Source organism: Notothenia rossii, assembly GCF_949606895.1.
Source record: "Notothenia rossii genome assembly, chromosome: 1".
NCBI lineage: Eukaryota > Metazoa > Chordata > Actinopteri > Perciformes > Nototheniidae > Notothenia > Notothenia rossii.
In genome coordinates this window covers 27508960-27531727 of record NC_136912.1, presented here as the reverse complement: position 1 = coordinate 27531727, position 22768 = coordinate 27508960, and the positions used below count along the sequence as shown (strand labels likewise).

The 22768-nt window shown below is 42.0% G+C and overlaps 1 protein-coding gene across 2 annotated transcripts in view; it reads left to right on the top strand.

Moving 5' to 3' along the window:
- Window positions 1-5964: 5964 nt before the first annotated feature.
- mxi1 (max interactor 1, dimerization protein) overlaps window positions 5965-22768 on the top strand; it is a 31826-nt gene continuing 15022 nt past the window's right edge. The window contains exons 1-4 of one of the 2 annotated variants that reach the window (XM_079693369.1): window positions 5965-6000; window positions 7963-8438; window positions 10853-10955; window positions 15230-15259. In XM_079693369.1, coding sequence (XP_079549495.1) covers window positions 8210-8438; window positions 10853-10955; window positions 15230-15259 — 362 coding nt within the window. In that variant the 5' untranslated portion in view covers window positions 5965-6000; window positions 7963-8209. Of the gene's footprint in view, window positions 6001-7962; window positions 10654-10852; window positions 10956-15229; window positions 15260-22768 lie in introns of those variants that run through there. The other variant, XM_079693370.1, reaches the window with a different exon arrangement.

Here is a 22768-nt window from a genome sequence, read left to right as displayed (position 1 = left end):
CAGTGGCACTTGACTGAACTCATTAGTGTTAGGTCTTTCTAAATGATCACATCCTCAGGTGGATTTAGATGAATAATTTAGCTATCAAAGCTGAACAGGCAAATATCACAGTTGAGACATTTACAACTTAGATCCCCTGACAATCCAGGTACGTTTAGCCATGTTTAAGTTGAGTCTGTCATCCTGCAGGACAACCATGCCATAAACTCACAGACAGACACACACACACACACACACACACACACACACACACACACACACACACACACACACACACACACACACCCGACACCCCCAGGCAGCGCGCCCCCTCCTGCTGGGCCTCGTCTTATCCTAATGGGATTGCTACGGTGGAAGTCTCCCAATAATGAAAATAATGAAATCAGCAAGGACCCAAAGAAAGGTTACTGCTCCTCTCGCAGGCAGCATCCCCAGCCAGACTGCACACTCCCACGCCCATCCCAAGCCACGTCCCCCCATCCAACCCCACTCGCACTACAACACAGACAGAAAACCAAGGAGGGGATAAGGAGGAGATACATACAGACCCTGGGGGGAAGGAAGGTAGGGCAGTGAAGGGAAGAAGTAGAGGAAACAGAAAAGGGAGTATGGATAGAGGTACATAGGTGGAGGGAAGATGAGATTAAGGGGTGATGCATTGGGTTCAGTGTGTTCACCCAATCAGATAAGTAATTTGATTGGCAAGTGAACGGTCATACTTAACAAATGTGATGAATGTAGATCCTTCAAGACTCCTGACACAGAGACTATTCTAAATACCATAGTCACGCCTTAACTAATAATAGGTTAAGCCAACAAGGAGGGGAAATAAACAAGATACAAAATGGTGAATTGTGGGATGTGCAAGCAGGGTTCCTCTGGGACAGGAAATGTGAGCGGTGACAACAGGAAACCAGTGTGAAAACGACAGAGGGAGGATTCCCACAGCCTCTCCTTTTTCATCTTCTACTCTTCTAGCTTCGCTTCACACCTCCCCTCCTGCTTCCCTAAGTGCACACAATCATCACACCGTGCGTCTCCTGAGATCTACTTGTCTACAGCTTGAAGGAAATTGAGAGCGAGAGTGTTATTGTGCTTGCATGATAGCGTGTTGGGGACAAAAGCCATGTTTGTGGTTTGTGTGCTAGCACATAGTGCTTTTTTGAGGATAGGATGATGTTGTGCATGTTTAATACTTTCATCAGAACACGAAAACAGAGAAATGCACTTGGCGGCATGTTAAAATGCAAACTAATCGGCATGCGATCACTACCTTAAAAATTATATTTGAAGAAACATCTAATAATTCTTGTGGGCAGCCGTTTTAAAGACAAAATTTGACAACCATTTTCCACGAAGATGATGCCAAACCTGCATGATTATTATCAAAACTATTATTATTAAGAAATAAAAACTGGTTCTTGAACTTAAGGTATTTCAATATTAAAAGGACAGGTGTGCCTTTTACCCATAATTGTTGTCCAACAACTATTTTATATACATACTTTTGAATAATTCCTTCACTATGATAAACATGGGTAATGTTGTGTATTTTAATTATATCTCACGTACATTGTCCTGCTGCTATAAATACTGCCACACTATAGCACTACATCTGTATGAATCCACTGCTGTAAATAGTGCACAATTTACAATTTGTTTCTAATGTTTGCTAGAAACCACATTGCCTAGCTTTTTCAGGAAACTTAATGGCTTTTCTGAAATACAGACAGGGTTTTCAGAACAAGTAAAACACAGACTAACACGTTATTGGTTTGCGCCTTTTTGTGGGATTTGTTGACAATATAAAAAATATAAGATATCACCAGGATTATTTTCTTTTAAGACATGGCATCATATTTTTTTATTTGATAAAACCTAGAAAATACCCACAGCTTTAGGGCTCAAAGACAGAGCTTTTATTATTATATTATAATTATTATATTATATTATATATTGTCTGTCACACCAAGTAAGTCGTAAACCTGCTCTGCTGGAGTATGGACATGAAACAGAAGTATAAGCATATAATTACTGTTGTTATTATCTGTTAAGTGAGCAAAGCTAGTATATATACTATTTTGTATGCCAAATGTCAATCCCTTGTCAGGTAATAACATTCATGGGATGAGGTCATGTCTATTTCTCGCTCAACTCCCTGTGCACGACTCGTATGCAGGTCATTAGCTCTTTGAACCTGCAATCTTTCTCTCTCTCTGTCCTGCGTTTGCCCTCTCTCTGGTCTTCCTCTGCTCTCTCCTCTAATTTGCAGAGGAGACACACTGCCGCAAGGCTCTCCTGGCTAATTTGGCAGCCTCCCACATCAGAGACACTGGGTAGAGCTGGGGGGGGGGGGGGGTGCCACACCTCCAGTGGAGCTGCAGAGACAGCAGTCTGAGGCCCCTGTGGATAAATGACAGGTTAGCACGGAAACCTGCAGCAAACAATACTCACAGTGGTGTGTCGTTGCTGGGTGAGAGGACATGCTGGATGTGTGTGTTTTTCCTGCTCTCACTATCTGTCTAACTTTACACTTTAACTGTGTGTCCCTGTGTGTACATGTGTGTGATCCCTTAAACTCTTAATAAGCATTTTCAAATCTGACGTGTTGGCATTATTGTGTGTGTGTGTGTGTGTGTGTGTCTCGGTCACTCTGTTTCTCGCCCCTCCCATGCCTGGGGGAGTAATCGTGTGCGTAATCGTCTGCCAATGTGTTTGTTTGTGTTATCATTCTTTTTTGGGTTCAGCTCTCGACTTCAAGTTCATTTTGTGCAGGGATTTAGCTGTCTTCCTTTCCTCAGTGTGTTCATAAATTTGTATGCATGTGCACATGTGTGTTAACTCAATCTGGCCTTTGTTTCACCCACGTCTGTTTGTTTCTCTGATGTCTGCAAATACACATGTGTGTCTTTGTGTTTGTGTGTGTTTGTATGTGTCTTTGCGGACTCACAGGCTCTCTTTCCTCTTTCCCGCCGTGGCCATTGTCACCAGATGTCAGTGCCTGGGAACAGAGAGGAACAATGGTCACCAAGAGCCAAAGGGCATTCGCCTTGGGAGGGGCAACAGCAGTCTGTCGTCTAACAGGTTTATGTTTCACCCACCCTGTCATTTTGTCAGCATGTTTGTCAGAGACTTGGTGCTGTGTGGGTGTTTCGAGTGTAATATCTAATCGTAGGACAAAGCAGTGAAATAAAAATGAAACCAAATAGTGAAAATATGCACCTGGGAGAGTGTTGACACAGGAAGTGAGAATTGAGATTTAGAGGTGCAGAAGTGTTCACATCAGTAGCGCTGATTTGAGGAACGGGGTGGGGTGCAGCTGTTTAATGTGTTGTTTTGATACTGTATCACAGGGAAGGGCTGAGAATATCCTGGATTGGAGATAATACCCAGGAAGCCTTTCCCAAGCGGCCGCAAGGTTCGAGCCAAACAAAAGAACAGCCACACTGCAATCTTGATGGAAGACAGATTAGTATCTTGGCCAGAAAGCCCTGACAAAGCAGAGAACTACACAGCTCTTGGGCCCTTGGGAAAATAAGCACACTGACAGTAGCATAGCCCACGGTGTCAACACGAGGTCAGTTGAAGAGGCTCCCACGAAAAAATGCTTTGTCACTCTTACCCGGACATCTTTCTTGAAAAGCGTTGCCTCTATCTGATGGACAGTGTTTTGAGCAGGCAGTAATTACACTCACGCACCTGTGCTAGCTTGCTGTCAGTTTGCACAGTGAGTTTTGTAAATAGGATGTAACTGAAATACAATGATAGCTATTTGTTGAGAAGCTTGGGACTAATCGACCTGGGATTTGCAGATTTGCATATGAGCCAACAATTACAGTAATTGATCTGCAAAGGGGAGAAATAACGGCAGGCAGGACATGTATTCAGCATTTGTGTGTCAGGCTTGACCTCCCATGGAGAACAAATACCTATTGTGACTGATGAGGAGAGGACATAAAGGTTAAGGATGAGGGTCTCTTTCTGAGGCCTTGTTAACCACACCAGTGGACAGAGGCCAAAACAAAAGAGAGAGGTTGATTTAGTGTGGTGCCACCCTGCAGCTGACACCCACATGCTCTAACTTCAATCGAAACCTTTTTAATATTCATCTTTCCATTTGACGTACTTACAGCATTATACATTTTTGGCGTGTTACTGTGTTTTTCCTCTTTAGTTAAATAAAAGTAAGGACTTTTGCTCATTTACCTTTTTGAAACGGCATAGGCTGAGGTCAAAAGGTCGACTGGCTGAATGAGGAATAGAAGGGTGCTTCTGGTGTTTTGGAAAGCTAAACAGACAGGAAAAAGGGCTGTAAAAAGGTCAGTGGTATGAATAGCCACTCTTCAAATCTCAACACCCCACAGCCAGGACAAAGGGTTCACTTTGGAGGGCCACGCATGTTTACTGTGAAGAAATGTGATGATATTCTCTCAACAACCCCCTACTACTTCTTTAACCTATTTCACTCTCTTTCTTGTTCTTCAGTCCCCCTTTTTCTGTCTCCTCCTGCTCTACCTCCCGAGGTGAACGTTGTGGATGTTGCCTAATTACCCGTGAACACCACCATTTGAAGTGGTCCTCTGAGAAGGATGTAAATCTGTGACATTTATGAAAATGTCAGTGAGTTTTCACAGGAAGCAATAACGGACGATAGAGAGCCATTATGGCTGAACGTTTTTCTTTTTTGCCAATGTCGCTCACATACCTACTCTTCCGCCTTGATTTGATTTGAGAGTTTATTTTTGCCGGGAAGTTATTATGTCCTCAATCCATAGAGACAGAATAGATGATGTTGACTCAGGGATGATCCAAAATGTCTCCAATGAAATAAAGTCTGTCATTTCTCCCAGTCAAAAAATGCAATTACATAAATATTCACTATGCCTCATAAATTGTTTCATATCCTCTGAAAAACGGTTTGTTATGATAAATCATGTATTGGCACTGGCGTCATTACATCATAATTTTAAAATGTTCTTCTGCAGCTTTTTCTCTTGTCACTTTCTTCAAATTCACCAGATGACACTAAAATAACTTTCAATGAGGATGAAAATGTCCGTTTATCAGCTAAATATATTATATTCAGCTATTTCAATACATGTATTTTATGTGTTTTCTACCAAACAACAAATAATCTTTGCAGCAGCTCTGGAGGCTTTGCTCAGTCAAATCAGAGCCGTGAGCATGTTAGCATGTTACCATGCTAACATCCTCACAGTCAATGCTAACCTGTTGATTAAGCAGGTACACTGTTTCACCAGCTTAGTTTAGTGGGTTAACATGCTAACAGTTCCAGTATTTCCCAAAAGTCCACAAGTGTGGTCACAAATGAAAGCTTTAGACAACTGAACATGTTGACCTTATAATAGCATCAGATACTTGTCATTTGATTGGTCACTTTAGACTCTGGTAATCTGTGGGAAATGTTTCACTGTTTTCTTTCAAAAGAAATGTAACCTGTAATTAAAAAAGTTGTATCCCTGATAAGTACTGATGATCAAAGGGCATTACAGTTAATGGCCAATCTTTGTTGCAGCACATCATTTCATTTCCATTTGGGAGACATAATCATTTGTTTTGACATGAATCTACCCCTGTTAAGATACAGATGAGGGTTTCCCCTTGGGATGATTACAAATGTGTTTACCTTTTTCACTGTTTCTCCTCTGGAAGCCAAAGCTTGTTCCCAATGACTTTATGACTAAGGTTGTGTCCCTTGTTTTGACATGGGTTTTGCCTTTTAATTCCTTTAATGGGAAAGACAGCGTGAAGAGGACTGGTTTGAATCAACAGTGTAGGGTAAGGCCTCAAACAATGTGTCTGTAGGACATATATAGCCCTAAGCTCTACTCTCTATTAAGTCTCCTTCATACTGTGCACGGGGCACATTACTCCCTCCTGCTTTTTAACATTGTTCTATTCTCCCCCTCTGCAGCATGTGACCTGACTGGTGGCGTGGTGGGCCTGTGACCCTGTGTGATGCTTACTGTGAATAAAAAAGTAAGGATGAAACCTAAACAACTTGTCATGCTGAGCTTTTAATCACTGCTGTTGCATTAAATGCCTGGGCATTCAGGGAAAAAGTGCCCTGAAGCAATGCACTACAGGGGGAAAAGGCAATCTAAAAAACACAGCCTACAAAGATGCACCAGTAAATCAAATGGGGAAGCTGGCCTAAAACCCTAAATTAGATGGGGGGAGCACTTTTTGTCCACTTTTGTCTACTAATGTTGTGTGTGTACTGTCAGGGGCACCTTTAAAACTCAAAACAGGACCGCACTCAAATAGGTTTCCTTCCTCTGCAGCTACCCCTCACCGAGGGTGGAGAGGTGGGGCAGGGTCGGCAGGGACCTTCAGAGATCCCCTTGTGCGTTGGACTTGAAAGTTTCTGTCTCTGTGAACTTTACATCAAACAGTCATGGGCTGCTGTTGGCTCTTTGAAGTGGCAGAGGGGGGTATCTGAGCTGAGTACGGGGCCTCTGCCTCGACATGTTCCGGTTCAAAACGGACTCTGCAGCAGTGTAAAAACAGCTCAGCTAAAGGCCTACTGAGAATGGCACAAGATCAAGGCTAAGGACCTATCTTTCAGTTGCCATTGCTGTCACATAATGGAGCATCTATATACTCACTACAGTGTTATTCTACTCATAGGTATTGAAGTTCCCTCACTCACTACAGTACATTTATTATTTTTTTGTTGTGTATTTCTTTTTTTTTAAACCTATCTTGGGTTTGATGTCTTTCAGTCTAAAGATAATCAAAAAAGCAAACATGTCAACTATATTTGCTGATACTCTAGCCGCTTTACTGCATCTATTTCTACTACTGTACGGCAACTAGTAAAATGTCAGTAACTTGAAGGCTTGTTCTTTCAATATTTAACTTAAGTGAGCAGGCTGGAGTGAGGCTTTACAGCACATTGTTGATTTAGATTTAAACTAAAAAATGTGTTTTCCTCCTCTGTTTGCTCTGCTTTGACTCACATAGTTTTGTGATGGCCGGAAATATGTTATGGTTGCTAAAGTAACACCTACGGCAAGACTGACCCAAGACTGGGTGCTTGGAGAAATAGGGGAGTGGTGTTTACAACCCTTAACATAATGTGTGCCAGAATCTAGTGTTGTTGCACTTGCATTATGTTTGGCTTTGTGAGCAAAGATGTCGCTTCCAATTTAATTATTAATAAGTAATGTAGCCTAATTACAGTAACTGCCCTTGAACTGTCCATATTTAAATGGACAGGGGTGTATGAATAAATTGCACTCTTAAACTGTATAAATAAATACTGATTACTACATGATGATTTAGGTTTGATTTGTAAAGATGCCTGCTTCATAATAATTGTAAACAGGTTATGAGTTGAGCCTCTTTCAGTAATTTCTCTTTCTGCAATAAAGAGTGTTGGTGGCTCTACTACCAAATGTAACTTCTAATGTTTTGCCTTCAAAACAATCTGGTCTGAATTGTGTCCACTCATGCTACTAAAGTCATGCAGGTCACACCCTATATTGCTACTTTCACTTTCTATTACTGTGTCCTTGCTCCAAATAGACCTACTTCAAGGAAAAAATGGTTTGATTATAATATAACCTATTGTACTATATCAATAAAACATCCAACACAATGATTGTGAGTAATATCTATAACGTTTTAATACAGCTTTTGAGCAGTTTTCTTTACATCAAAATCTACTTTTGAGCATCATTTCGGATTTACTAATGTAGATTTTATCATCAGTTACTTACTATAAGTACAATATCAGTACAGTAACAGTATAGTAACACCACAAATATTATGTTGCTGTTTCATATGCATTGCTTTCTTATATCACAGTTACTTCTGCTATAACACCATCATTACATTTTAGGACCAGATTGTGTATAAGGATTTATTTTGTATTTATAATATCTCGTTGGCATGTCAATGTGCATATTAATTTGTTTTCTTATTTACTGCATACAGAAAGAGCTCCACTGACGGGCACAAGGACCATGCAGACTCCTCAGACCGAGGGGGCCGGCTCTCGTGTTCCCATGCACCACCATCTACTGACATTGGCCACTGCTCCACATTTAACACCCCGCATTCATAAACAAGAAAAGAAAAGAGGAACCATCTGACAAGAGCAGCATCCACTGGTAGCTGCCTCACTGTGTTTTGCGCTCAGCACGTCGCCAGAACAGAAGCCAGACAAATAAAAGAGGGGAAAATGGCCAAAAGTGAGATGCAAAGAGGAAGTTTGAAGAGTGAGGAGTTCTTTTTTGATTCCGAGGCGTCTCTATTGGATCAGCAAGATTTTGAGATGTCTAATTGCCCTTTCAATGACGTCTTCAACTCCAAAGACTCCCACATGAAGCAGATCAACACTTTTCTGAAAAACGTCCAAGTTTTGCTGGAGGCTGCTAGGTTTCTTGAGAGCGCCGACAGGAAGGACGGAAGTGAGTTTATATGTGCTGCGTTGTGATCCTTGTCATTTGCCTTTGCATTTCAGGAAAACAAGACTTCATTGTCAAAAGACTCAGACAACAAAGGGCTGAGTTCATTCAACTAAGCACCACTGCCTGCTATAAGCAGAGCCTGCACCAGACTAATATGATTCATGTACTAATATACCGTTTGCATTTATAGGAGAGTATAAACATACTTTTAGTGTCTTCTGTACTGTTTGTATCTGCATCCTCTGCATGTTGGGCACTTTGCATCCCGTTGAGCCTGCACAACTCTGTCTCAACCCAGAAATGTGTTATTTCTCCCTACAGCATAGATAAAGCAATATGACACAATGATTGGTTGTGTGGGTGTGCATGCTGACTACCACTCCGATATGATAAATCTGACCACATTGCAGCGCCCTCCAACTCAGTTAAGGATGATGTCATTGTGCCCCCGCAGACTTGATCGAAAAAAAACTCAACTTCATAGATACCGCAATTTTAGTACACAACTGAATAGTGAATTAGACATAGAAACATAGAAAGTGTGTCGCCTGTCCGTATAATGTTATGTTTATAACTTCTAGCCCATTAAGGTAGCTCGATATAAGGTTGATTGCAATTGCCCTCTCAATTTGCAAATACTTCCTTGCCTTATGTATAATTCAATGGCAGGGCATTTGTAATACATGTAATATTAAAAACGAATTTTTAAAAATTAATTATTCATGATGTCCTCGTTTCCTTTTAACAAGTCATGATGAAAAAAAGATGGGAAAAGATACATTTCCTTGTGCGTCCTATCCTTTTGTGCAAAAAAGCCGAGCAAACTGGCTGATGCGGGTTGCATGTAACTATTTAGTATTATATCCTACGATTATAAGCTATCGTGGGAATGTTACTGGAGCAGATCTCAGCGGCACAGCTCTTTTCTCTCGGTTGTTTGCTTCCTGCTATTTGGGGGCGTGTGGCACTGGTTTCCACATGGCGCAAAGGTTCTCCGCGGTTGGTCAGGTGCGAGTTCAACCCTCGACGCCTGTCAAAGCCGTCCGCCAACCAGATGCCCGGTAGGTATCGACGTCATGTGTTGCTGGGCCCGGCTTCAGCCGGCAAGAACACCCCCATGGCCCCGTTGGATGATGGGATTTGTAGGGCTTTTTTCGCAGGAGAGAGGAGGTGAAGAATGCATGCATGAGAGGAATAAATGACACAAAATGAATAGGCTATTTGTGTTTAGTCATTAACACATCAAACAGCCGCTTTAATCAAACAATGAATGATTGATGGCATAAATTACATCCTTTGTTGTTGGGTGTTTTTACATATGTGGCCATGGGCTATTTATCACAAGCCTTTTGATTTAGAACATTTAGAATTTAGAATAAATTATAATTGAATATAAACTAAATAAAAAAGATGTGTTCTTCTTGTCGTCACTGACAGAAACATCCCTGATACCCTGTGCAGGAATAAAATAACCACATGCTGGTGACCTGTGGAGTGTAGCAATGTCCCTCAGAATATTTAGTCTGACCACCATAGTTACAGTAAAACTATAAATGAATAAAGGGCGTTGTTTTTACTTGACACATAGCAGTAAATTAATGCTAAAATGTGTCAATGATGAGTATTGTGCACGTTTTTCAGACTCAATTTCCCGGCATGCATTGCGGTGGACCGGCCTCCCTCAGCACGGTCCCCGCCTCTCAGCTGTGCAGCTAGGTAAACAAACAGGAGAGGAGAGGAAACGAGCAGAAGCAAGCACTTTGGTGGCTTTGGGCTCCCTCGGGGACATTTTATATACTTTATATCCGTTTTTGTAACAATTTAATACCGTGTTTCCTAGAGACTTTTAATACTTTGATACACTGGTTTTGACATTTTCCAACCAAGGATTGGTTGTAGCTTCCCAGCTGGGAAACACTGGATTTACCCCCCTCTCTTCTTTCGACAAAGCTGCTGATGAGCCAGCGAAGACACAGAAAAAGATAATACAACACGACGTGTTTTAAAAAAAAATAACACTCAGTGTAGTAATTACCGATGCACTGTCTTCCCTGGGTGTAAAAGCAATCTGCTGTTGGTGCTATTTGCGAAGCTAACGTTACGTTAACCTGAAGAGCTAACGTCAACGGCAGCCAGGAGAGAATGACTGCTATCCAATTAATAAATATTCAACGGTTATTGGAAGCTGCCGAATATATAGAGAGGAGAGATCGAGGTAAATGTTCAAATGTGTTGTGTTGCTATGTTCAGTGGTTTTGAACTACTTTACGTCTTTACTTGTACACTAAACACTTAAAGAATAAGCAGATGTCAATACAAACGTGTTCCCATTAAGTTCTGAAGGATTGTTGCACGTGTATGGTCGAGAAAAAGAGTCAAACTCACCCTGTTAACCACCCATTTATTTTCAACAGAGTGTGAACACGGATATGCTTCGACATTTCCATCAAATGAGGACACAAACTACCAGAGGCAAAGGAAATTTCGAAACAAGAAGTTTAGCAATAACCACAATAGGTAAGAAACTTCTCTCTTTCGTCATGGGAATCCTGGTCAATTGTGGGCATTGATAACACTGCATATATATGACTTACTTATACATAATTTATGTGACGTACTATGAAGTGTTACAGGCAGCATGTGATGATACACTCGCTGCCAATACCCTTATCGCAACGTTTGGTAAACAATCGGGCTGTCACGCTCCAGAAAATACTATTTTTGAATAAAAAAGTTAGCATGGATTTTTTTCAAACTTGTAAAACGTGTTTTGTTTAATATAAAGGTGCACACATGACCGTGTACAATGTTGTTTAACTGGCTTGGGGAAGCATCAACGGTTCTGCTAGCTTTTCATCAGCTGATTGTCAAACCGACTGCAGTGGTGCTAGGGTTAGGGACCGCGGTGAAAGTGACAGCTTAAAAACGAAAAGAAAGTAATATTTAATCTTTGGCACTCGTCTCACACATGGTTTAAAAACACAGAGGCTATTGCTTTATTGTATTTCAGCTATTATTTTACGTTTTGGTGGTAGTCATGCTTATTTTATCCTATGGGATATGTGTTCTACACTGTGAGAAGAGAGGGGTAGTTTTGCCTTCTGCCCTAAGGGGAAAAGGCTATTTATGGCTGGTGTTGTTTGCAGACCTCCAAAGGTCAATACGTAGAGCCTTTTTCAGGATTAATGATGTCAATCAGTTTTTGCAGTTTCACCATTATTTACACCTTTATCCTATCAAGAAGTGCATGTTTGCACCATTTATGTTATCCTCTTTTGTATGCATCATCAATCATTCACAACATCAAGCTGTTCACGGGTATTGGAGCATATTTGTAATGGTCTATTCTGTTGTGTAGCCGTATGTAACACCGTCTTATAATCACATTATCAACCTGAGCTCTTTTCAAGCACAATACTCTCACTGGCTATGGTTACTTTCACTTAGGATTAGGAGAAGCAGGCGAAACAAAAGGTTAAGACTCAATATTATTGTGTTTTTTCTTAGTGCTAGGCTGCTTACATTAATCTGTCCATTGACAGTCATACATCAAACGCAAGCTCCATGCCCCCTATGTCTCTCTGTGAGCCTTTTAATATTAATGTAAGAGCGGGCCACAAACAGGAACTGCGCATTACTCATCATGAGCGCAGAACGCAGCCTAGTTCTGCATGGCAACAGTCATCATCAGATATAGGCCGTTTTCATAAAGCCTCCAAGAAGTAGCTCCTAATTTGGAAATTCTACAGAATAATGATGTTTTGAAGCAAAATCATCTTGAATGCAAAATAAATTCCTCTGAGAGCTATAAGCTTTTCACAAAGCATCTTTACCCTCAATATAGCCTATATAAGGTGAACAACTCTAAAGGAGAATGAGGTGCATGGTAAGAAGGATTCTCATAAACACGAGAGAAAATGGCACCAAAAAGCATGGGGAAAAGGAGATCTTCTTAAATGGCCTGCAACAGGAAGTCAGTACAGACATTCAGAAGCCTTTGCAGGAATGATGTTCCCTACAGAGAAACATTCACAACTCACTCAGTGAGGTAACACCATTTAGCATTTAACACCATTTCTCAGCCTCGTGTTGTGTTACAGTTTTTTTGTATCATTCCCACTGGAATAGCACATCTTGCGTACCAACAAAATAACATTATTTGTATATCCCCAGTGCTGTAAGGGTCACCGATGGGGGCCCCTGTCTGCGTTATTTGTCGTCCACGAAAGTCCTATTTATACAGTACAAGCTGAAAATGAGAAGTGTTGTTACAGTTGTGAAAAATGTCCTCACCTTGCAATTCCTTATTACAATTTCCAAATAAGCCAGAGTTTTTTTAGCAAGATCTACTTACATTTACATTACGTGTGCGGCGTGGCGTGCGCTCTGAGTGATAATAAGGGATCCTCGACCAATGGTGCGCCTAAATGAGATCATACATTATCTAAACCTCATTCATATAAATCTTCTTTTTCATTCCTTGTTCAGTTACTGCCATGTCATTCTGAAATTAATTTCTTTGAAATATGATAACATAATGATTAAATTAACTGTACAGTACATTTGGTTTGACCTGCTGCTCCAGTACAGTAGCTACCTTCTCAGTAGCGTGTGGAGGCTTAAAGTGATGGACTTATCTGACTCTGTCCTCTCCTGCCTACTGTTTATAGCAGGGTCGCTTTATCTCATTGACCCACTCTCTGTGTGCATATACTCGCGTACAGACTCACACATATACGCGTGTACAGAAGAGGTATGCTGCAGTGTGGCTTTGAGACATTTTAGAATCTGTATTGCATTGTTGTTGAGCTCCAGACACAGAGATACTGTATCTGATTCAGAAGACAAGGAAGTGGTTTGTGATGATAAAAGCCAATGGGAATTCAAGCTGTCTGAGATTGATCTCTCCAAATGAGAGGCCATAAGATGTGGTGTGCCTGGCTGACCTAAGGCGTATCTACTTTGCAGATTAAAAGACAATGCAATTGACACCAGCATTGCCCTCAGATAGACTTCCCATTTAGCAAATTTCCCCTCTGTGGGACTAATAAAGGTATTCTGATTCTGATTCTAAAGTTATTATCTATGGGAGAAATAATTTAGGCTTTCGCAAAACGGTCTTCTTCACTGTCTGAATCAATTGTGTTGCTAAGGACGATGCTTGATGCGGCCACAATAGTAACAGTCCCCATAAATACATTTTCCCTTCCTTCTTAAAGAGTGGTAATCAGCCCAAAAACATGATATAATTGCACTCTACAATGAATTAGATTCTGGTGAAATGCTTTGAATTTTGGAGGAGATTACAAACCATGATGATGGTTTCCAAGCAACACAGGCCCAGTGTGAGCACGGTGACAGCTGATGATGCAAATTATAGACTCCGAAGTATTCATCTTCTGTTAGCGAAACTATCGCTCTGACTCACAGTTAGAGAAAGCAGTGGACTCTCTGCCATTAAAAAGTAATTACATATTCGCGTAAAAAGCCTTCACCGAACACAAGGCTGTGACTAATAATTTTCCCTACATAGAAATCATTTTGAAACTCTTTCTTCGATAACATTTATGAGGGTAGTAGTGGCCAAGCATAAGAGAGCAAGCTGATTTTAGAGCAGTTTTGTGATTTCTATGTTTGACAGGTTAGCCGATGCAGAGCGCAGTCATGCACGATTACTAGGTTATAGAATATGTAAGCTGTCAAGACTCAAGCATGTGTGTGTTGGCATGAAAGTGCCAGAAAGTGGCCGGGGCCAGCTTACATGTGAGCCCTGTGTTTTGCTGTGATAGCATCCACTCAACTGGCCATACTTTGTCAAGTTGAATCAAATATACCTCCACAGTTGACTTAACATCCAGTCTTGCATACCCAACTACATGAAATGAATTAGAAACATGCAGTGTTTTTTTATTAGTGTAAATAATTCGCTGAGGCAGTGCTAGTTTTTACACAGTGAACTATCGCCTTAAAGGGGTCCATCTGTCTTATGCCTCTTCTCTTCTTATCTCCTGTTTTCTCCATATTTCCTGTTTCCGTATAAAAAAGACAGTGGTTTTGTCAGCTCAGTATTAAAAGGAAAATATAAGCGGAAAGCGTATTGCAGTATTGATAACCCGGAATGTAGAGGAGTGCTGCGTACATGACTCAGGAGAGCCCATAACCCCACCCCCACCTAAAACCTGCCCCCCTTTAGGCGAGGTGGAGTGCAGTGTGTAGGATGGGAACTTGGCCATTTAAGCATCAGGAGGAGGGCTTCAGTATGTTGCCACACAAAGACACTCTTAGGAAACAGCTGATTCACTTTACATTATTAACAGAGCACTGAACCCTCACTGCTGTGTGTGTGCGCATGTGTGTGTGGGTGCATGCTAGTACTTGCCCAGCAGCACATGCTTGCACGCACCTACATGCACAGTAGTGGCTGCCGTGTCACACTCCCACAGAGCTTTGCCGTGCATTATTGAGGAAGAGGCCGTATAATGCCACAGCGAGGGCCCGCCTGTCACAGTTACGTCTGTTGGTGTAAAGGCTCCAATGGAATGGGCCTAGAGTTGCTCTCTTTTGGGACTCAATAAAACATTCATGAGTCAAATTCCACTGCTTATTTCATTGTGCTAATTTTGGCTCCTGGTTGTCTAGCTCATTTATTTATTATCTCTATTTTTTGCTTTATTTCCTTGAACGGAGTGCATTGCCACGAGGAACAGATACTGTAGGGTTGTGCTTTGCATGTTGAGCAAGCAAAAATCCACCTGTGCTCTTTATTTAAATTCTGTTTTCTGTCTCCTCAGGTCCACACACAATGAGCTGGAGAAGAATAGGTGAGTTGGCATTACATTTCCAAACATTTCAACCTTTACAATGATAGTTCACACCTGAACACACCCTGCCCTGACATGTGAGAGAGTCCATCATGTCCTACTTTCATTTTGACATCTTCAAAAAATCACTTCCTCTTCAATCAGAAGTAAGGGGAGATTTAATTGTGTTCAGTTAAAGAAATTCTCCCCCCCCTCTCATACACACACCTCATAAAAGTTATGCAACAGTTTGGTTGACGGGCTAAGGGCTTCGAGTTACAGGAACACGCAAGGTTGCATGCAGGCAGAAGTCAAAAGTTCAGAACTTGTTTTGATGAAAATAATTTTTTTAATTCGTACGTGGAAGTGCCAACAATGTCAGCCAAACAAGGAGTCCTTTCAGTAGCTTTCCAGCCCAATCACAGTTCTATTCTGAGTTATATTTCTGCATTCAAGATAGTATCTACAGCAAAAGATATGTGGGGTATTCAAGCAGAGCGTGGATTGTGATGGTTAGAGAGCGAACACTGGTTTCTTAGAAGCCCTTATCAGATTGAGTTCACCACCCACATAGGATGCTTGCTGGTGTTTACGTTCCGTGACTCTGCAGGCTTTAAGGGTCAAGCCTTTAAGGTTTTTTTCTTTGACACCATAAATAAGAGCGGCTAGACTGGCAGGATTTATTGTAAATAGAAAAATGTCATTATCTCCGAGGGTGTGGGTACAATGAAAGGATGTGGGAGGCGGGATCCATTCAGCGTAATTACACATCACCTCGGCCTGTTTTTTCACCAATCTCCCTGGCAGACTCTTCTAAAAGGATGGGAACATTGGAAAGAGAAGCGTCCAGTGAGTTAAATATAGACAAGAGTTGATGTGTCATCTCAGTGCTCATACGCGATGCCACACAAGGCGAGTCGGTCGGTAAACTGGCCTTGGCAGATTGTGGCACCCATGCGGGGTTGCTCTATCTACATTGTTCCACCCACACAAAAACATTTTTTTTTTTAAAGAGCGAGCTCAGATGTTTGTTCCTACAACACAGTGCGAAGGCTGTTTTCGTCACTGCTTCCACATTTACGCTGCCAGGAACTTTGTAGTATGGCCTGTTCTGGCCATGTATGGGCTATAGTCATCTCTGCCAATCTGAGACTAGTGTAAAGCCTGTAGATGGTGGAACAGAAGGGATCACTGCTGGCTTGGTTCAGCACTGAATTACGGTAGAGTTAGGATCCACTAGAGGCATAATTAATAAGTGCATTAAAACTCACAGCATGATACAAGTAGATGTAGAAAACAGTGATGCACCCAGTGTTTTTGCATTTGACTGCATAAGTACGTGTATTTGTACTCCTGTCATGAGTTCAACATCCCTTGAAAGTTGCATCCTCTCCCTCCTTCCTTTCCTGGCTCCACCTTGCTGGTCCTTGCATACTCAGAAAGAGAGAGAGAGAGCTACAGTAGAACAGAGTGAGCCGGGGACAAGCCGTCCTGTACCACACCATTGTTCCAAATCCAGATACGGACACCCAGTTTCCCCCCCCTCTTGTCTTCATTTCAGCTCAACACAGTGAGGTTCTTTGCTTAGTAGTTGAACAATATAAGACTAATTCAAAATTCCATTAGCAAAGAAAGAGGGCAAAAATTGAAATGGTAATCCATCTTTTTAGAAGCACACTTAAAGTCAGAATCGTTTATAATCCCCCCCCTCTCTTTTTTTTTGCCAGCAGTTAATCCAATTCCCTTTTTAAGCACATGCCCCACTGTAAGCTATACTTTATGTATCAGGCATAGTTGTTCACCCAAGTGTGTCAGGCTTATGGCATGATTCTTTGACAACAACAGCAGCTTTTGGTTCCATCTCAGCAGTCTTCCAAGTCAATTGGATTTAGCTCCTTTTATGGTACAGGTTGACAAATACTTATCATCCTTGTATATCTGTGGCCAGCCAGACGATTTGCCTTGCATGGCTACCACAGGTCCTGATTACCTCTGTGGCGTGTAGACTCTCATTGACAGCAGAGACTACAGGACGTGGATAAAAGGGACCGAAAGAAGTGTGGGGCGGCAAACCCACATTCCAGACAGTCACACTGTGCAGCAGGACTAGATAACGCTGTGGCTCTTCTGCTTTGATCCTGTTCCTCCTAACAGCCCTGTTTTATTTCTTCATTTCCCGACTAAATGACACTGCCTCAGTGAGATTTAACAGTAAAACGCTTATATGCAGTCCCACCGCTTTGATCTCACTGCATTCCACCTGTTATTCCTTTTTCTTTTAAATATGTTGATAACAAATCCCCCTACTCAGGTTAGATGTTGGTTAATCGTTGTTTATTAAAGAGTTTCACGGTAAAATACTAAGGTATTCCATGGCTCTTGGTTATGTGTGTTGTTTTTAAACCAGTAGTTTCTACTCCCAGTTTGGATGACTCTGTTTATGGATAATCAATACAACAGGCTTTTACTTCCTACGATAAATCCACAAGAACTGTCGCTTATCATTTACCCGCCTCCTCCACAGCGACCTATTCGTTTTAATATTGTTTATCAAACCCATGCTTCTAAAAAAAACAGCAAATAATTGTTCCCCAGCGTCCAAGCAGTGGAACCAATAATAGTTTTCCCGCTTGATTTCTTTACATTAGAGTTTCGCAAACATCATGGCTTAAGCACCTTTTAGTGTGTGCCTGTGGAATATTAAAAAGGTTCAGTCTTGCCCATTAGTTGGGAGCTGGTTGACCTTGGGTGGCTTGTAGGGAGTCTCCATGAGTTCTGCCCACTTTGGATTTGAGCTCTGTGGTTCGTGAAATAGTAAATGAAAATAGTCACACCTCATTAGCGGTCAACTTTGGATTGCTGTGAGTGTTCTCAACTGTCAATGTTTTTATTTTTGTATGTGGGTTTCTTTCTCAGTCTGCAAAGTGTAAGAGCCACTCATATACAGTATACAGTCAGATTTGAGAGCTTACTTGTCTTATTTCTTTAAAATATCCTTTTGAAGGTAACTTGTCCAGTTACAGGCCTTGTGTAAGACCTTTAGTTGCTCCAGGCAGTAAAACTCAGCAGTGAATATCATTGAATAGGTGTCACATTTTTCACAGGGTACATAACTGTTGAGATTGAAGCCCTCTGTGTATTTCCATTCTTTTTAACCAGTGGGCTATAAAGACAGTACTGCTGTTCCAGCCTTGGGGTTGGATGAGCAGTCAAACATGAATAAGCCTGGTCTACATTTTGTCTGTCTGTTCTGATGCTCCACGAAGAAAGCCAAACTGCTTCACTAGTCTTTCTGTTGTCTGCTCAGTGAGTGCAGCCTATTCTCGGGCTCTGCTGCAGGGCCTAAAACTGGGACCATTTGTTCTGACCAACGTGACGACTTGTAAGCTTTTCTTGGCTTAGAAAAGCAGCTTACAGGACTTGATCTTTGGTCTGTGCTGAGCCTAGCTAGAGCACGCACACGTGCTAGAGCAAGCAGCTGCCCTCCCATCACAGGCCACCCAGTGCTAGTCCTTAATAGCCTAGCTTGGCTTGGCAGAGGATGAGGAAGTGATTGACAGGCTGATAGGATGAGCAGAGAGATAGCTCAAACACACCTGACTAAGGGAAGCCTTGAGCAACACGCAAGCCTGATCCCAAACCGCCACTGTGTCAGTGTGTACACTGTGGGCATTTGAGACTTGTAATTAACCGAGTGACACATGAGCCAATATTAGGGTGGGACTAGTCACCACCAATGGTCAGATGGTGACAAATTGTGGTTGTGGCTAAAGTCTGCCTCATTGACAAATAGTGTGGCAGTTACCCAGCTGTAACAAGGAGGTCATATTCTCTTCTTAAAGGGGAAGACCGCCTAAATAAAGAATTTCAATATGTTATGCAGGGCTTTGGAAAGTTTAATCAATAGTGTCATTAAATAGTCCCTTTTTGAAGCCTGAAACCAGAGAGACTATTGGATAATGAATGGGTGACAGATTTTCTGGACCAAAAGAGTGTTTCCTTTTTTCTAGCACATTTTTGTTTTCCAATTCTAGTGTCTCAATCCTCAAAAATAATGTGCCCCCATATACTCAGAACATTCCCTTGGTGCTTTCAGTTTCATCTTAAACATCTTTCCCAATGAATTGTATATGGAGCCAAGCAAGACTTCACGGTTGTAGTTTGCTTCCAAGTTGTTGAAAGTACCTTTACACTTCCGTACTTTGCACAGCAGGAAAGCACCTGCTCTCCACAGCCAATTCAAGATACTTTCATTTTCCCTTGTGGGTGTCTAGCACTGATTTGAGCAAAGTGAATTAGCTTGCATTGATTTACTTTTCAATCGCACGATCCTGCTGGGTTGCCAGGTATCTGACAGTATAAAGTTTTTATGGATTGGCACACTCAACGAGCCAGGCACACATCTTTTTTTAAGAGAGGCACTTTAACGCCTTCAACCTCAACACACTGAAAAATCCATTGGTCTAAAAGGAGGGAGTGTAGATCAGACACATGCGCCAAAGGGGACAGAGTAACCCAAAGGATAAAAAGAAATTCGTTATTTTTAAGAAGCCCTCAACTCTTTCTGTAGCTTATTGTCGTGAAAAAGTCTTGGTAAAGATAATTGGGAATGGTATATTGGATAAATTAGCATATTATCGAGTAGCATCATTTTATCTCTTATTTGTTATTCTCTACAATCAACCAATTTTATGTTTTATTTTCCGTTATAAATACTGTCATTTAAGATTGATATCAGCTACGAGAAGTGCTTATTGAGGCAGACTTGTACGGCTCTGTGGACATTTTCTAGCATTCCCAATGGCTTGCTGTCAAATGATAGAAGACAGTGTGAAATGAAAGGTCACCATTGTTTTGCCTCACCTAGTCGTATGCCATCCCCTCACAGATGTTCTATAGACTGGTGTAAAGATGGCCCCACACAGGAGATTGAATGTCGACACTTGAAAGCCGACCCATCCCTCCAGACTTGTCTCGCTCTTCTGACCCTTGACTCTTGACACCTTCTTATTTCCCCCTCACCCTGCAAAAGTGTGTCTGCACACGTTCATAGGACGGACCGTGCAACCAATGAAATCCAGGGTTGTTTTAATTCTCAGTGATGTGTTTGTCAGTGTTCAAATTGATCAACTTGTATCGGGGACTGTATGTTCTGGCTGTATTCTACAAAGTGTTCAGATCCTCCCACATAGTGTGCTGTTCAACCTGTTCCATTAACGGCATTGTGTCGGGCTTGTTGATAAGCCCACTTTGGGCCAAATGGATGATGCTGCGGTTACATGCTGTTCCTGGAAGAAATGCTTCTCTGTTTTTCCTCCCTCCTCCTCTCTGGAGCAGCTTGTCACGTTAGCAGCCGAGCTAACTTAATCTCTACCTTAAGGAGAAAGACCGACGTAAATAGAAAAGGATGCTCTTAGAAGATGCAAGAAAGACTCAATTAGGCTAAATCTGACACTGACTTCTATTTTTAGCCGTAAATCTGGGGGAAAAGGGGGAAACACCACTGCCTTCTGACCAATCATAGAGGTTAGCTTTTCACCAATGAGAGCTGTGAGATGAAGAAGCAGTGAGAGAAGTCCCCACCCCTAACTCTCGTAATAGCTACCTCACATGCTCTCTCATCATCACTACAATGAATGTCATTATTTGCCATTCATTTGCTGAGAACTAACCACTGTGTGGAGTGGCATATGTGCCAAGTAGGTTAAGTGACTCGGCGAGTTAAGTTAGTGAGTGAGAAAGGTGAGTGTGACCAGGGGGCTGGACATGTTAATGTGTTTTTAAGCGTTAAACATTAATGTATGTTTGGATTACACTCCCAGCCCCGCCCTTCTATTGGAGGTATTAAAACACATCCACAGCTGTAAAGAGGATGTGGTTTAACCCTCCACCTTCTCCCCTCCCTGCCCCCAGAGCCAACATCTGGCTGAATCTCCATGGCTTTATACCAGGCCCATATTAGGAGCCAGGCCATATTGGAGTTTTGATCCAAAGCTTCTGCCCTTCCCACTGGAGTCAAACAGGGCTAAAGGGGAAAGTGAGGGTTGTGGGTGCGTCACTGCATCAGGGACTTTGGGTGGGTCGAGGGAATTAGGAAGAGGGCATTAAAAGTGCTCTGAAAAGTGTGTTTTTTCAAGGGATTTTGGGCATTTGCTAAAGACTCATGCATATTGATCACATTGGTAATTTCTTTGCTGAGGTTTTTCTACATTGCACCTAAAGGCGTCCTCCATCTCTTTTACCCTCTTTCACACAAACTCCATCATGCCTTCCTCTCATCCCCCCCCTGGCTCTGTTTCTATGGCCATGTCTCTGGTTAACTCCATCCTTTTGTCTCTCGCCTTGTTTCTTTTCCAACCTTTTTCAGTGGAGCAGATTAAAAGCAGTGTGCACGTGTGAACTAATCCGTGTGTTAGTGATGGGCTTCAGCCCCAGAGTCTCTTGGCTCTACTGAGCAGCATGCGATTCCCCTCCCTGCTCCCTTTTTCTCCAATGAACTTTGCACGTGTGCATGCGTACGTGTGTGTGCACACGTGTTTGCGCCTCTTTCTTGAAGGGAACACATTCTTTTTTATTCTTTCATCCCTTTCCTTTGAAACTCCATCGCCTTTTACTTCATCTCCGTCTTCCACTTCCCAATCTGCCCTCTGAGCCTCCTCTGCTCTGTTGCTATGCATGGCGGATGCTGTTTGCGGCTTCAGCGTATTTAGCGTGACAACAGCTTTGGTCTGCCCAGTAATCAACTGTGTCTCGCTTTATTTACCACTTGTGGCCTTGGGATTGGTTGGGGAGGGTTTCCTGCCAGTTCAATTGATTTTGAACTCCCTTTTGCATTTTATTTCCACTGTGGTTTCAGCCCTAAATCCATATGCGTTTTTACAGTGAGCTTTACTGCCAATCGGAAAGACTCTCTCTCTCTTCGCCGCGCTGAATCTCTTTTTTGGGATTGAGGTCACAACTGCCTGAATGCTTAGAAATATCAAGGTCCCTTTCCCACCCACCCGCATGCAGCAATGCATTTTCACCCCCTCTGATTTCATTTCCGTTCCCTGCCATCTAGTCAGAATATGGGTCATCATCCAGCATGAATCCCATGGTGTCCCAAGACTTGTAAATAATTGTTTAAGTCCTCACACACGCAGTTGCCGTGTTTGGGAGAGAGATGAGCTTTCCTTCATTCCCCAGCCCGGTTAGTCAAACTTAACAACTGGCTGTCAGTTTGGACAGTGTAGTAAAACCCTCAGTGGAGGATTGAACCATCAGGACGTGGGCCACATGCCATCATAACCCTGCAAGGAACGCGTGTAACCTCTTTTTATTTTCTGAAGAGCATCTCGAAGAGTCAAGCTGCTGTTTTTGTTTTCAATAGTTCTGCCTCTTTCGTCCTTGCTCATTTGCTGTTCATTGTCAGGTGGAAGATGAAAATGTGGAACTAAACAGAACTTTTGTCACACTCACAATTAAAGTAGCTTCTCAGGCATTCACCTGCTGTCACTGTTATAACAAAGAACACACTATTACTGACTTACT